General features: G+C 44.7%; 1 protein-coding gene across 8 annotated transcripts in view; it reads left to right on the plus strand.

Moving 5' to 3' along the window:
• rims1a (regulating synaptic membrane exocytosis 1a) overlaps positions 1–17,139 on the plus strand; it is a 241,813-nt gene that overhangs the window by 136,943 nt on the left and 87,731 nt on the right. For all 8 annotated transcript variants that reach the window (XM_070542783.1, XM_070542782.1, XM_070542781.1 and 5 more), the window contains one exon: positions 5,176–5,222. In XM_070542783.1, the coding sequence (XP_070398884.1) occupies positions 5,176–5,222 (47 nt within the window). The remainder of the gene's footprint in view (positions 1–5,175; positions 5,223–17,139) is intronic.

Raw genomic sequence — 17,139 nt, forward strand, 5'->3', positions numbered from 1 at the left:
GCTATGTGAACCAATTCTTATTGTGGCTATACGAGAATTGAATGACCCTTCGTAAGCTCCAAACCCAATACCTATAAAGTCCCCTCTAGAGGGCTCTATGAAAGCCATTGCTTTGAGTGTGATTTTGGAAAACCCCTCCATCACTGGGATGAAAACCCCACGTTTCCTGCTGGATCAGAGGTTGAACTCGGAGTTGGACTCTCACTCTCTAGTTGAAACACATCCTCTTGTTCCCATTTTTAACGATGGAGTGGATGATGTTTCTCGAGCACTTTTTTCTATATTGTTTGAAATGCTCTTCACACACCAGTGGCAACCAACAAATACAATTTTGGTCAAAAATGAATGACTTCTGAAATGCACAATCCTGGAATAGCCTCATCAATCTTAATTATTGGGGAAAACATTGGGGAAAGCCTGCAGTAAGAGAGTTGGATGTCAGACTTGTGTACATTCAAAAAGCAGCTTGCATGAACAATAATAAAACATCTCCTGTTCCACCTTTAATGAGAGGGACCTGGTCAACTATTCCAAATAAATTGTTTTTCTACCCATGATCTTGCGCAGGTGTGTTCTTCCCAGGTCACACTGCTGTCAGATGGAGCACATTTCAGTGTTCCACAGAAGCACTTCCACCAGAATCCTTAACCCCATTGTCTCACCCACAATTAAACCAACTGCTGTTCACTGTCTCTCACCCAAGCTGAATAATATAGTCTATTTTCTTTCTAAAATATTGCTGCTATAGACCCCTGCTGAGCGTTCAGAGGATCCTAATTATTTATCCTATTTGGTCCCACCCAGCTCAACTCAAATTCTTCCCTAGCAAGTAAAGCTCAATGTTTCTAAAACCAGTTTCAATAACCAAGAAGTAGTGTTGTCTCTTCATTTTCTGATTTGTGCTTAGTTTGGCCCCAAAGCCAGAACTGCTTTTCCATAGGAGAATCAGCCCAACTACCCAAGAAGCATAGCTTCAGGGTTCCACTTAAAGGTTTATTACTTATTTGTGTTAGTCCAAGCTGGAAACAGATCAACAATGTCTCATGCCATAAGTAGACTCTTTCCTCACCAAGCAGACAGTAAACCAAACACATAATCAGTAGGGGTGCAAACCCATCTTCACTGCTCCAAACTGACATGTTCCATTCGTTTGTTCCTATCTTTACCTGTATGTTCCTGATCATATTACTAATAACAGACATGTTTCACACATCTTTTATTAATAAGAATAATTATCTCGACAACAGTTTACCTAAAAGGTCTCAAAGGGGCAGGGTGTTTGGTTGGTAGTTTGACTTTCCAACACATTTCTCCCAAAATAAGTTTTATTGTGTGATGTGTACAACCGTAGAAGTAAATGTTAATTTTTTTAGCAGAACTGTTGCAATGCCTCTGACATAAAAAACAGCTGAAGTTACAAGTATCGTCGTCGTCTTCCTCCGCTTATCCGGGTCCGGGTCGCGGGGGCAGCATCCCAACTAGGGAGCTCCAGACCGTCCTCTCCCCGGCCTTCTCCACCAGCTCCTCCGGCAGGACCCCAAGGCTTTCCTGGACTAAATTGGAGATGTAACCTCTCCAACGTGTCCTGGGTCGACCCGGGGGTCTCCTGCCGGCAGGACATGCCCGAAACACCTCCCCGGGGAGGTGTCCAGGAGGCATCCTGACCAGATGCCCAAACCACCTCAACTGGCTCCTTTCGATCTGGAGGAGCAGTGGTTCTACTCCGAGTCCCTCCCGAATGTCCGAGCCCCCCACCCTATCTCTAAGGCTGAGCCCGGCCACCCTACGGAGGAAACTCATTCCGGCCGCTTGTATCCGCGATCTTGTTCTTTCGGTCATTACCCAAAGCTCATGACCATAGGTGAGGATTGGGACGTAGATCGACCGGTAAATCGAGAGCCTGGCTTTCTGGCTCAGCTCCCTCTTCACCACGACAGATCGGCTCAGCATCCGTATCACTGAAGATACTGAACCAATCCGCCTGTCGATCTCCCGATCCCTCTCACCCTCACTCGTGAACAAGACCCCGAGATACTTAAACTCCTCCACTTGAGGTAGGACCTCTCCCCCGACCCGGAGGTGGCAAGCCACCCTTTTCCGGTCGAGAACCATGGTCTCAGATTTGGAGGTGCTGATCCTCATCCCAGCCGCTTCATACTCGGCCGCGAACCTACCCAGCAAGAGCTGAAGGTCAGAGCTGGATGAAGCTAGGAGGACCACATCATCCGCAAAAAGCAGAGACGAGATTCTCCTGCCACCAAACTCGACACACTCCACACCAAGGCTGCGCCTAGAAATTCTGTCCATAAAGGTAATTAACAGAACCGGTGACAAAGGGCAGCCCTGGCGGAGTCCAACCCTCACCGGGAACAGGTCCGACTTACTGCCGGCTATGCGGACCAAACTCACGCTCCTCTGGTAAAGGGAATGAATGGCCCTTAACAGAAAGCCACTCACCCCATACTCCTGGAGCGTCCCCCACAGGGTGCCCCTGGGGACACGGTCATAAGCCTTCTCCAAATCCACAAAGCACATGTGGATTGGTTGGGCAAACTCCCATACCCCCTCCAACACCCTTGCAAGGGTATAGAGCTTGTCCACAGTTCCACGGCCAGGACGAAAACCACATTGCTCCTCCTCAATCTGAGATTCAACTATCGATCAGACCCTCCTCTCCAGTACCTTGGAGTAGACCTTCCCAGGGAGGCTGAGGAGTGTGATCCCCCAATGGTTGGAACACACCCTCAGGTCACCCTTCTTAAAGATGGGGACCACCACCCTGGTCTGCCACTCCACAGGAACTGCCCCCGATGACCACGCAATGTTGCAGAGATGTGTCAACCATGACAGCCCTACAACATCCACAGTTTTGAGATACCCAGGATGAACCTAATCCGTCCCCGGGGCTCCGCCGCTGTGTAGTTGTTTGACTACCTCAGCAACTTCTGCCCCCGAGATTGGACAGTCCATCCCCAGGTCTCCCGGCTCTGGTTCCTCCTCGGAATGCGCATAGGTGGGATTGAGGAGCTCCTCAAAGTATTCCTTCCACCGTCCGACTATAGCCTCAGTTGATGTCAGCATCTCCCCATCCCCACTGTAAACAGTGTGAGTGAGTTGCTGCCTTCCTCTCCTGAGGCGCCGGACAGTTTGCCAGAACCTCTTTGGAGCCGATCGATAGTCTTTCTCCATGGCCTCACCAAACTCCTCCCACACCGGAGATTTTGCCTCGGCAACTGCCACTGCTGCACCCCGCTTGGCTATCCGGTACCTGTCTGCTTCCTCCGGAGACCCACAGACCAGCCACGCCCTGTAGGCCTCCTTCTTCAGCCTGACGGCTCCCCGAACCTCTGGTGTCCACCAGCGGGTACGGGGGTTGCCACCACGACTGGCACCGGCCACCTTGAGACCACAGCTAGCAACAGCCGCCTCAACAATCGCAGAGTGGAACAAGGCCCACTCGGAGTCAATGTCCCCCACTGCTCTCGGGATGCGGTCAAAGCTCTGCCGGAGGTGGGAGTTGAAGACCGTCTTAACATGTTCTTCTGCCAGGCGTTCCCAGCAGACCCTCACTATGCGTTTGGGTCTGCCAGGTCTGCGCGGCATCTTCCCCTGCCATCTGATCCAACTCACCACCAGGTTGACAGCTCCGCTCCTCTCTTCACTCGGGTGTCCAAAGCATACGGCCGCAGGTCAGATGATATGACTACAAAGTCTATCATTGACCTGCGACCTAGTCTGCCCTGGTACCAAGTGTACCGATGGGCATCCTTATGTTTGAACATGGTGTTCGTTATGGCCAAACTGTGGCTTGCACAGAAGTCCAATAACGAAACACCACTCGAGTTCAGATCAGGCGGGCCGTTTCTCCCAATCACATCCCTCCAGGTTAAGCTGTCATTGCCCACGTGAGCATTGAAGTCCCCCAGCAGGACAATGGAGTCCCCCTGATGGAGTACTATCTAGCACTTGTCCCAGGGACTCCAAAAAGGGTGGGTACTCTGAACTGATATTTGGCCCATAAGCACAAACAACAGTCAGAACCCGTTCCCCGACCCGAAGGCGCAGGGAAGCTACCCTCTCGTCCCCCGAGGTAAACCCCTACACACAGGCAGAGAGTCTTGGGACTAACAAAAAGTCAACCCCAGCCCTCCGCCTCTCACCCGGAGCAACTTCAGCAAAGGAGAGTGTCCAACCCCTCTGAAGGACTTGGGTTCCAGAGCCAATGCTATGTGTCGAGGTGAGTCCGACTATATCTAGCCGGTACCGCTCAACTTCTGCCACAAGCTCCTGCTCCTTGCCCGCCAGCGAGGTGACATTCCATGTCCCAAAAACCAGTTTTCTTGTCCGGGGATCGGACCGCCAAGGCTCCCGCCTTGGTCTGCCACCCGATCCACATTGCACCGGACCCTTCATGTTCCTCCCGCGGGTGGTGGGTCCACAGTTGGATGAGCCCATGTATCTGGTTTGGGCTGGGCCCGGCCGGGCCCCATGGGTGAAAGCCCAGCCACCAGGCGCTCGCTCACGGGCCCCAACCCCAGGCCTGGCTCCAGGGTGGGACCCCGGTATCCCTCCGGGCCGGGTACGCCGACTCTTTGACTTTACCTCCATGAAAGATCCTGTGAACCGTTCTTTGTCTCACCCTTCACCTAAGACCAATTTGTCATGGGAGACCCTACCAGGGGCACAAAGTGCCCCAGACAACATAGCTCCTAGGATCATTAGGGCACTAAAACTCCTCCACCACGATAAGATGACGGTTCAAGGAGGAGAAGTTCCAAGTATATAAAACTAATCTGATAAGTGCTTCACATATCTCTCAGCTTTTGCATCTATGGATGGGGAAGAGAAGGAACAATGGTGCTGCTAGCAGAACCAAACTGCTTGTTTTCATCCATTATTATTTCACCTCATGACACAACCTTCACCAATATGTCAAAGCCTCTCCCAAACACTGGAGTCCTGAAAGTGGCATGCCTCCCATCTTCCTGTTGGTTCTCCAAGTCATTGAACCACATGATCATTTTTCATCTGAGCATCAGGAGAACGTTACACTGCTGCTTTATTTCTGTTAAAATGCTGTCACATGCTTTATTATCCGTTGCATTTCCAATGTCATTTCCTTTGATCTAAATGTTAACTCAAGAGAGTGATGTTTTGCTGCTTTCTGTTTTGTAGTGATATCCCAAGAATCCCCGATACCTCCCACCCTCCATTAGAATCCAGTAAGTATCTCCTCTGCCTTTAAAAAAATCTTACTTCTATAAAGTTGCCAGATATGGTCTAATTCTGGTCCAAATGAGGTTGTTGTGGACATCCTTTGTACATCACCCAGACATGTCGCAGTGACGTCCTTTCCAGGTCATTTCTGCACGTCCGGATTTGGTCCCTTGAAGGTGCAGACTGATGCCCGATGGCGTATTTTCATTCACATCTCCTGAACACCCTGTACTGACATCCTCAGGAAGTCCAGATAGGGACTAATTCTGGGCCAAATTAGGTCGCTGTGGACGGTCACCCCGACACATTGTGGTAACCTCTTTTCTAGGTCGTTTCTGCACGTCCAGTTTTGGTCTTCTCACGGTGCAGACTGTGACGCCAGATGACATATTTTTTTAAACGTCTTCTGGACGTCTTGTATTTACACCATCAGGTCTTCCTCATATGGGCACTAGTCAAAATTAGATTGTTCATTCTTGTAACATTTATGCTAATTTTAGACAGGTTTATGAACACCTGACTTGCTGGAATGACAGGTACACAAAACATACTACACAAGTAAATCAAGCCCACCAATCTTATTCAATATTCTTCTCATTTACCACACACACTCTCACACACACACCTGTTGATCAAATGCTTAATTTAACATTAATGATGCATTCTTGAGAGGCTCCACCACATCTCTGGTGCATGTTTATAATTATATTTACGGTGAACCACAACCATACAGTTATGAGTCTGCTGCACGCCCCAGAGACAAGCCAGAGGGAGAAACGATGGCCAAGATTTAGCTGTGGTGTCAGGAAGTTCTGCGGAGCGAGCAGATGTCTGAGCTCAAACTCATGTGCTAACATCACAAAATTGTACACATTATTGACATGTTAATTGTCACTTAACAAGGAGTGTTTTATTCTGTGTTATAAAATTTCTGTTAATATCTGTTTATACAAAGTATAGCTTTAGGTAGAAGCAGACAGACAGACAGACAGATATAAAATACCTCAGACAGATATAAAATACCTCAGATAGATATTGAATACCTCAGTTTATTCAAATTATCAGTTTATTCAAATTATCAATCATGTTTTATTTCTATTTCATATTAATGATAGTATAAAATATGTTTAAAGCTAAGTAACAATATTTTGTTGAAAGGACGTCCAAAACGACCCCCTTTGGACCAGCTTTAGCCCATATCTGGAGGTCATGTATACGTCAATACCAGAGGTCCACAAGATGTTGATGAAAGACGTCAACTGGGGTCACAGTCTGCACATTCAGAGGACCGAAACTGGATGTGTGAAAATAACCTGGAAAAGACGTCAGTACGACGTCTCTGAGCTGCGAGCAACAATATTTTTAATGTTATTTTTTGCACCTGTTTTAGACGTGAAAAGCGCCCCAACCCAAGGTTCAAAATTTTTCACGTTATTTTGACATCCAAGCAGGGTCATATTTAGACATCCAAACAATGGCCATGGTTTCCCCGTCCAGCAGATTTCTAGAATTTGTCTAGACTGACAGACTCAATACAGACCTAATCTGCATGTCCGTGTGACGTTGATTGTGTGGTGGGAACCTTGACCAATAGAACTGCTTATCCAGAAATGGGAGCTGTCTGCATGGGTGATTATCTTTCAGTTGGCAACAAGTTATTTAACCCCAACTGCTGCAATGACTTGCTTCTTATTTTTAAACAACCATGTTATTCTGAGAAGCGTCAAATCATTGGCATGCATTGAGCGGAGAGAACTTATAAGGAGGCTGCAGAAATGATCACATTAATACAGGATTATAAACTGGAAGGACACTGGGCACATGTCTTCTTTGAGGAAGAAATGTAGCTGGGAAAAAAATCCTGAATGATCGTGATTGGCGATGACTTCAGCGTTTGGTGAAATTTAATCAAAGAAAAACAACAGTAGAACTCATGGCTGTTTAATAGTGAAATTAAGAGCATTTCCACATGCACAGTGTGAAGGGAGCTCAAGGGATTAGGACTGAACAGCTGTGTAGCCATAAGAAAACCACTAATCAGTGAGGCAAATCGGTAGAAAAGGCTTCAATTTGCTAGGGAGCATCAAGATTGGACTCTGGAGCAATGAGAAGGTCATGTGGTCTGATGAGTCCAGATGGACCCTGTTCCAGAGTGATGGTGCATCAGGGTAAGAAGAGAGGCAGATGAAGGGATGCACCCATCATGCCTTGTGGCTACTGTACACACCTGTGTGGGCAGTGCTATGATCTAGGCTTGCTGCAGTTGGTCAAGTCGAGGTTCAGCAACAGGATGTGCTCCAAGAATGAGGTCAGCTGACTACCTGAATATCCTGAATGATCAGGTTATTTCATCTTCCCTGATGGCACAGCCATATTCCAAGATGACAATGTCAGGATTCATCAGGCTCAGATAGTGAAAGAGTGGTTCAGGGAGCATGAGACATCATGCTTAATATTCACATTAACCCTAACCATCATCAATGCAAGATCTTGGTAAAACATTAATGCAACAATGCAATGATTTAGAGGAGCTGATTCTCATCCCAGCTGCTTCACACTCGGCTGCGAAGCGCTCCTGTGACAGCCGGCGATCACGCTCTGATGAAGCCAACTGGGCCACATCATCTGCAAAAAGGAGATATCTGATCCTTAGGCCACCAAGAGAGATTCCCTCAACACCTTGCCTGTCCATAAAAGTTATGAACAGAATTGGTGACAAAGGGCAGCCTTGGTGGAGTCAAACTCTCATCAGAAACAAGCCTGATTTACTGACTGGTACCAGTCGTAATGATCTGTGGCAGATGCAGAGTGAAATCCTACCAACAGAGATCTCTGTCGGCTTTCACTTCTCTTCACTGTAAGCTAAGACTCAAGAGTCAGGAAGAAAAACAAGACCAAGACCAGAGTTCCTGGTTGTGGGAGTCAGCTACTCGAGAACAGCTTGTACCTTTTCTGGATACACCTTAAGCCGCCCGCTCTCCAGAATAAAACCCAGGTACTTCACAGTGGCAACGTGAAATTCACACTTCTCCGCTTTCACATAAAGGTGGTTCCAGGAGCCTTTGCAGGACTGCTCACACGTGCTGATGGTGCTTAGAGGTCTTCTTTGAGAAAATGAGACTATCATCAAGATAAACAGTCACAAACTTATTTATGTAATCCCCCAGCACTGCTGGACTGACCATAGGGCATAGCGGGCAACTGCCCGCTGGGCCGACCCTTTCATCTTTTATGGGCCGGTGTCTGTTTTTTTTTTTTTTTTTTCCCTAGTCTCTAGTTGTTGCGGACAACTTGCCCGCGCCGCCCCACGCGACGCCTCGTAAAAGTTGGTGGATTGGCCAATTGGTAATAATACACTCTGGGCTGGACCAATAGCCAGAGGTCTGATGCACCCGCCAGTTGTTTGTGAATCTCAGTAAACAGACAGACGAGCTTTACAAAATGGAGAACAAAAAACGGAAAGCAGGAGCGGAGAAAATTCGACTAAAAAAGAAACTGGCCCTTCAGGCTGATGCTGGCACATGTGTTAAAATCTCACAGTTGTTTGGTAGTGAAGGTTCAAGTAAAATCAATTTAGGAAGTGATGGAGCCTCAGCCCAGCGACAGGTTAGAGAAGAAAAGAGGGAGGAGGAGGAGAAACCCGAGCCGGTGTTGTGCCATTAATCGTTTCGCTGCCAAAAAATGATTAGCCACCGCGGGATCGCGCACGGTTAGGTAATTGCATTTCTAGACAAAATTCCCCAGGATTTCGCCCTAAAACTCAGCAGCAATATGGACATTCAGAAAGCAAAGATAACCTCTTCCGGTACTTAAACAGATGTTTATCGCGGATATTAGTGTGGCAGTGTTTGTGGCACCCTGCGCGGGAGCACGAGGACGTGCTTGTGGAAAGAGGGAGGAAGATGTGGCAGTGTGAGCATCCTGTCACAATGTCTTGATTGATCTTGCACCCTGGCTACTTGGCCAAGGGGATGTCCATTTGGCTGACTGGTTAGAGCGTATGACTCTCACCCCAGAGGTCTGGGGATCGAATACAACCCGGGCCGTCGTTTATCCACCTTGCCACATTAGTTTTCCCAGTTCGGAAGTTGTTTTAAGTGTTGCTATTTGTCTTAAACGTTCACAATGAGGATATATTAATCCTTTTTGCAATATTTGCTATTGAAAGATGGTTTGTGGTAAGAACTGGCTTTCTTTATGTTACAGCCTTGATACTAAAAAAATAAATAATGTAAAATGGCACCCTGTATTGAATGTAAACGTTGTATAAATGTAAATAAACAATTCTCCAGCGATTTAATTTTTTCCCCTTCCTTTCTTTAGTCCACTTGACATGGAGCCACAGTTAACTAGTTTGGGGCACATTTTCACTTGAAAAAAAGTATTTAAACTGATCAAGCTTTGGCTTTAATGACACTGTGTAAGTTGCTATCTATACATTACGTTGCTCTATTTAAAAGTAACAAGATAAAAGCTCTTCAGCACATACAATTAAGATTGGTCACTTGCCAAATAAACTACACCCTCCCGTTTACCTATAAGAAACGCCTCAAAATATCTTTAAATTCTTTATTGATGATTTAATTGTAGACAACTAAAATGGCATTTTACTTGCCAAAAAGTGATTGAATCGCTCAGATTTTCATGGAGGCTAAAATTGACCAAATAAGGGTTTTGTGTATTATCTGTTGATGTTACTGTACTCATACTGCCTACTGTGTCATCAAAAACACCTCAAAAATGGCAACAACAAAAAAAAAGATAATTTCCCTTGCCAAAAATTGATCACAGAGTCCTGGTCACCTGTAAAGGGTTAAATTTACCAAAATATTACCTTATTTATTATCTCTTGATGTTATTAGTGCCATCACAGGATGCTGGGTGTCTTCCACATTCATAAACACCTCAAAAATGGCAACAAATGATAATTTCCCTTGCCAAAAAATGATCACAGTGTCCTGGTCACCCATAAAGGCTTAAATTGGCATAAATATTACTTCATTTATTATGATGCTGGGTGTGTTCCACAATCATATTCGAATAAACATGAAAATATTCCGTCCGAATATCTGTTTCTTGTTATAAATATAACAGCTAGAAGGATTTACAGTTAAAATAGGAGAAACATTTCAGGGAACTATTGTCAATTAACCACAGAAATAAGGACTAATAACATCAAGAGATAATAAATAAGGCAATATTTAGGTAAATTTAACCCTTTACACTTGACTCCCCAGGAAGGGTCGTAACACCACTCGCCTCATGCACATAAGTGACCAAATCAAAGCAGCATGGAGACACTCCGTCTCCAACCACCTCTCAGGCAGCAGCCTGCACTCCCAAGTTCTACACGTCACCAGAACATAAACAACCGCAACACAATAAATGCAGTGTTATACAAAATGGAAGGCCTGTAGTGTTTATTCTCTTACAGTAACAACTTATTAATTTTTGGAGGAATTTATTTAAGATTTTTTGGTTTTTATTAATTGTGCAATAGAAAAATAATCGCTAGATTAATCATCTAAATAGTCATTAGAATAGTCAACTATTCGATAAAAGAATCGTCAGAATAATCATTTTAAAAATAATCATTTACCCCCAACCCTACTTTTTTAGAATACCAGGATAGGAAGGATGGTGTAGGTTTACGTTTATTAGATTGATACATAAATATTACCTATAAGAAAGTGTACGTTGGTGTGTGTCAGAAACAGGGTAAGGCTTAATGTCTTTTCCAAAAAAACCAGGTGATGGGCCGGTCTCCAATCAAAATGCCCGGGCTGAATTTTTGTCCCAGTCCAGCCCTGTCCCCCAGTACCGTGTTTACCAAGGACTGAAAAACTGCTGTAAGCCTGAAAGACATTACCAATTATTCGAAATGGCCCAGAGGTGTTTTGCATGCACGCTTCCATCCATATCCTTCCCTTATTCCTACCAGGTGGTGTGCATTTCTAAGATCCAGTTTAGTGAAGATAGTAGACTCTTGCACCAGTTCAAAGGTTGAAGATAGCAGGGATAGAGAATATTTATTTTTAACAGTTATCTGATTTAGACCTTTGTAATCAATACAGGAGTGAAGTGAGCCATCATCTTTAGGAACAAAGAAAAATTCTGCCCCAATGGGGCGATGTGGAGGGTCGGATTGTACAGAGACAAGTGATTCTGAGATGTAACTCCCCATGCTGTCTTTCTCAGGTTTAGACAAATATACAAATTATACAAATTCTAGTTGTAGACAATGTTATAGCATGGAGAAAGTTGATAGTACAATTGTAGGGTCTGTGTGGTGGAAGAGAGGAAGCCTTGTCTTTATTACATACCTGGTGGAGGTCATGGTAGTCCGTAGGCACCCTCGTGAGGTCAGGTGGCAGGGATGGTTTCAAGTTCAGGGTTATGGGTTGTAGGGGGATGGACAGGAGGCAATGCTAGAGGCAATGTGGGCTCCACGCATCTACACAGCTTTACTGCCAGCTGATGTGTGACTCATGTAAAACAAGCAAGGAGTGCCCCAGGACAACAGGAGACTGAGGAGATGGAAACACATAGAAAAACAACTGCTCGTGGTGATTGTCGACACTTGGAGATGAATTAGAACCATTTTGTAGATTATGGATGAGCGGGGAATGCTGTTGAGGAAGGCCACAGGCAGCGGAGCAGTGAGAGGAATGGTGGGGATGTTCAATAGGTTCATCAGGGACTTTTGATCACACCAAGAGTCTTTGAGGGCTCGAGAAGAATTTACAGGTCCTTCTAAAAAATTTGCATATTGTGATAAAGTTCATTATTTTCTGTAATGTACTGATAAACATTAGACTTTCATATATTTTAGATTCATTACACACAACTGAAATAGTTCAAGCATTTTATTGTCTCTAATATTGATGATTTTGGCATACAGCTCATGAAAACCCAAAATTCCCATCTAAAAAAATTAGCATATCATGAAAAGGTTCTCTAAACGAGCTATTAACCTAATCATCTGAATCAACTAATTAACTCTAAACATCTGCAAAAGGTCAAGGTCAGGGTCACATTTATTTCTAAAGCACACGTATTGCTTCCGCAACCCAAAGTGCTGTACAACACAGAAGATAAAATCTCAAGAAAGTATAACTAAAAACCATAAAACCATAAAAATTAGCAAGTTAGGATAAAAACAGCATTACATCACACAATTATAAAATCAATAAAAATGAGAAAGAATGACAATGACAAAATAAAATCATCCTACATAAAAGCCAGGTTGCATAAATGAGTTTTAAGCAAGGGCTTAAAGACATCCAGATTTTGTGAGGTCCTGATCTACAGTGGAAGCCTGTTCCAGGGTGTAGGACCGGCCACAGAAAAAGCCCCATCTCCTCTCGTCTTTTGGCGAGCCTTTGGAACTGACAATAAAAACTGTGAGCCCGACCGCAAATTCCTAGCAGGAGTGTAGGGTGACAATAAATCATCTATACAAGGAGGGGCCAGACCATAAAGTGATTTATAAACAAAAAGCAACAATTTAAACTGAATCCTGTAATGCACTGGCAGCCAGTGAAGGGAAGCAAGCACTGGAGAGATGTGATCTTGCTTCCTTGTACCTGTTAAAAGGCGGGCTGCTGCATTTTGAACCAGTTGCAAGCGGTTTAAGGAGGAATGCCCTAATCCAGTGGTTCCCAAACTTATTTAGCCGCGCACCCCCTTCTATGTCCCGACCATGTCGACGCACCCCCCCCCCCCCCCCCCCAGCCCCCACATCGGGGCATGGCTATATATATATATATATATATTAGATGTCAAGCTAAACCGAAAGGGTTAAAAAAATCCCCATCACTTTCATTTTTTAAATAGTAATAAGCATTCGATACCATTACAATTTCCTTTGATTTCATTTTGAATAAATATTTAGAGTGCCCAGGTAGCACATAAACAATGCAATTTAACGGTTTTCTTAAAGTAGGAAAGTTTAACCTGTGCGGCCAGAGCGCTCTCCTTCCTTCTGCTCTGCGTAAACCTGAGCTGATCACCTACTTGTGCGTAATCAAATGTCTATAGGGGACAAGATATAGCCATGATGTTCACTTTTACCTCAGACCGACTTATTGCGGTTTTATGGTGTGGCTGAATCTGCGATCCGCTGTCATGCGGACTGGAATAACAAATGCTGCAGTGGACTTGTGGTCAGGTTCATGAGGAGTCACTGGCTGGAGCGGACCCGACTCATCCCAGAAGCTAATATCTTAATTTGACCTTGAATGAAAAATAACCTCTTAAAAGTTTTTATCACGGTGGAGGCAGCGTTCATTTCTGCCTTCAGTCTGACAGCGGGCCGGAGTTAAAGCATCGTGTGCGCTTATTGAATCTGTGTGTGTGCACGCGCGCGCGGCACAGCCGCTCAAGTCACCGCATCTCGCGCTATTTAAACCAGTGTTGTAAAATGACTTCTGCCCAGCCCAGATGTGCTCACTTGTGCACCCGTGAGCCGTGGTTCAGCCGGAACGCATCTGACCTCTGACAGACGCACTGTGAACTTCAGATCTTCAGCGCGCTGTTAATAGCCTGAATGGGAATCATTTCTTGTTATTTTGTTACATCCACAATGTTCTGTGTGTGAGGTTTACAACATCAGAACACCTGCCTGAGACAGGTGTTAATTACAATCTACCAGAATGACTCACCTTCATATTTCTCCAACACCGTTAAAAATGATCAAATACGGAACATATCGGCGTGCGCAGGCCAGAGTGCTGAAGCTCAGCGCATTGTTATTATGAAGCTAGGGCACATGCGGAGGACACGCGCGCGCGCGTGACGGAACATATCGGCGTGCGCAGGCCAGAGTGCTGAAGCTCGGCGCATTGTTATTATGAAGCTAGGGCACATGTGGAGGACACGCGCGCGCAAAAATGTACTTGTTTTCAATTACATTTATTGTGCCCACTTACTTTTTCTTAGGCCCACCCACAAATGATTTTCTACGCTAATGGTGACATATGACAGACTTCTCTGAGCTCCGCAGCCATTACACTTTTCACCTCGCGCACCTCCTAGCGGCAGCTCGCGCACTCCACACTTTGGGAATCCCTGCCCTAATCCATAGTACAGGGAATTGCAGTAATCTAGTAGACAGGAGACAAAGAGATGAATAACATGTTCAAAGACAGTTTCCGGCAAATAGCACTTAACCTTTGCAAGTTGCCTCAAGTGATAAAAACCAGGATGGACCACTGCACTTATCTGTCTGTCCAATTTAAACTAACCATCAAAAAACCCAGGTTTTTCACATAAGGCTTTACAAAATACGAAAGGGAATCAAGTGGGCTCACTGCACCCTTTAAAAGGTCTCTACTGCCAAAAACTAAAATCTCTGTCTTCAGGTCATCCAATTTCATAAAATTAATTAACATCCATTGCTTCAATCAGCTAAGCAGGCCATTAAGGAAACAGCTGAATCTGGGATGAGTGGGAGATATATCTGAAGGTCATCAGCAAAGCAATGAAAAGTAATGTTGTGTCTGGCTAAGAAAGAGGACAACGGCAAAATATGCAGTGAGAAAAGTGTTGTCCCTAAAATGGAACCTTGTGGAACACCACAAGTCACAGGTGCTGGTGGTGATGTAAAAGTTCCCAAGTTCACAGAAAATGACCTGTCCTGTAGATAAGACTGAAACCAATCAAGCACTGTGCCCCTTATACCAACACAAGACTTTAATTGAGACAACAGAATATCATGATCAATGGTGTCAAAAGCAGCAGATTAGTCTAGCAGCATTAAAGCAGCTGGGTTGCCAGAATCAGTGATCATTAATAAGTCATTCAGCACTCGTGGAAGTGCACTTTCAGTGCTATGCCGTGCTTTAAACCCCGACAGAAATTTGTCTGAAATGTGATGTATGGACAAATAATCCTGTAGCTGTGCACAAACAACTTTCTCCAGAAATAGGTCTGTAATCAGATAGGCAAGTTGCGTCAAGGCTTGGCTTCTTTAAAAGGTGATTCACTATAGCCTGTTTAAAACACAGCGGAACACACCCTGAGAGAAGAGAACAGTTAGTCTGTGCACAGCTGAAGCAGCACTGTCCAAGGCCTGCTTAAACATACGAGGTGGAATAACATCAAGTGGACAGACTGAATGTTTTAAATAATGGACAAAAAACTGATAACTCCTAAGGAGACAGGTTGAAACTGACACTAAGATGTTAAACAATCTGGATAAGAACTTGGATCAAAGATAGAGGATGTTAAAATGAAACATCTAATCTCTAAAATCTTTCCGATAAAAAAAGACAAAAAGGGGTCACATAATTTTTGAGAAGGTATACAACTACTTCCAATGCTGGGGTTCACAATACTGTTAAAAGCACTAAACAAAACCTGCGGTCTGTGACTATTGGTGGAAACAAGGTTGCACATGATCTCAGATTTTGCCTGTTTCACACAGTTCTGATAAACAGTCAGACAGTCACGCAGTGCAAGTAGAGACACATGTAGCTTGTCCTTCTTCCACTTCCTTTCAGCACGCCTGCACTCCCGTCTACAGGCACGTGTGGTTTCATTCAGCCATGGTTCCAGAATTTTTTTTATTATACTGCACAGATTTCAGGGGAGCCACAGTATCAAGGATGTTTAAGCAAGTAGAATTTAAAAAAATCAGCTAAGTCATTGACAGAAGTTGAGTCCATAAAATCAACATCCGAGAATTCAGCAGAAAAATCAGAGACAGTCTTGTCATTAAAAAATCTTCTCTGTCCTTGCATTGCAGTTCTCTCCACTGAGCCGTGTAATTCCAATGTAAAATGGACTGGAAAATGGTCAGAAATACCCTGATCGACAATGTTTGTAATGTTTACACCTAAACCATGTGACAAAACTAAATCCAGCGTATGACCTTTTTCATGAGTTGGACCAGTAACCCACTGAACTAGGTTAAATGAGTCAATGATCTTTAAAAACTCCTTAACCAAGGGTTTGGCCTCACAACATAAATTAATATTAAAATCGCCAACAATTAAAAACATATCATACTCGAGAGCGACTCCAGCTACAAAGTCAGAGAACTCTCTATTAAAGTTAATGTTCATTTTGGGAGGGCGGTAGATAAGCCAAAGCTCAAAGATTTGGAGTTCAAAAGTACAGAAGGTACTAGGTTGAGGTAGTTTGTGACAACGAAAACAGTTCATGTACACTGTAGCCAACCCTCCACCACTCCCCGAAGTCCGAGGGGTATTTAAAGAAGAGCAATTTGGAGGAATAAGTTCATAAAATGGCACAGACTCTCCCTGGATCCACATTTCACACAAGAACATGATTCCCAGCTGATGCGTTTTAAAAAGTCATTTAGAATAAAAGTTTTATTTATCAGGGATCTGGAATCGAGCAGACACATCTTAATTGTAGAACCCTTTGCATCTGCTTGGAATCTGGGAAAGGAGCGGAGATTCGAAAATATCACGCCGCGTCTCCCGTGATGCGGCTTCCTCGGCCGAAAAGCTCCCGTCATCTGATACAACGGTGATTCCTGGTCTCCTAGGAAGATCGGCTGGATCCATCGACGGCTTAATTTTCCGGACTAACCGCTGATAAGCTCTAATTCTGACAAGCACACCTGAGCGCCATCCTCTTTTCCGAGGCCTCTGCTAGAGAGAGCCTGTGACCGAATGAGGAGAGGCGGGAGCAGCTGAGATGACAGGTGGAGGAGGGAGGTTTGATGAGCATCCTCCCAATAAAAAATCATTCCAAAAAAGCTCATAGGATTCCTTGATTTCAAAAAGTGTCTGGCGATCATAAACGAGAAGGCCAGAAACACTATGAAAGATGCCATAAACACATTCAGAACATATAAAAGCAGCAAGAATCTGAAGGCTGAGAGATGTGTCGCCGTGCCCACTGCTGGCACCGCCATCTTCCACTAGTGAAAAAAAAAAAGATTCCTGAGGC

Source organism: Nothobranchius furzeri, chromosome 12, assembly GCF_043380555.1.
Source record: "Nothobranchius furzeri strain GRZ-AD chromosome 12, NfurGRZ-RIMD1, whole genome shotgun sequence".
Classification (NCBI taxonomy): Eukaryota; Metazoa; Chordata; class Actinopteri; order Cyprinodontiformes; family Nothobranchiidae; genus Nothobranchius; species Nothobranchius furzeri.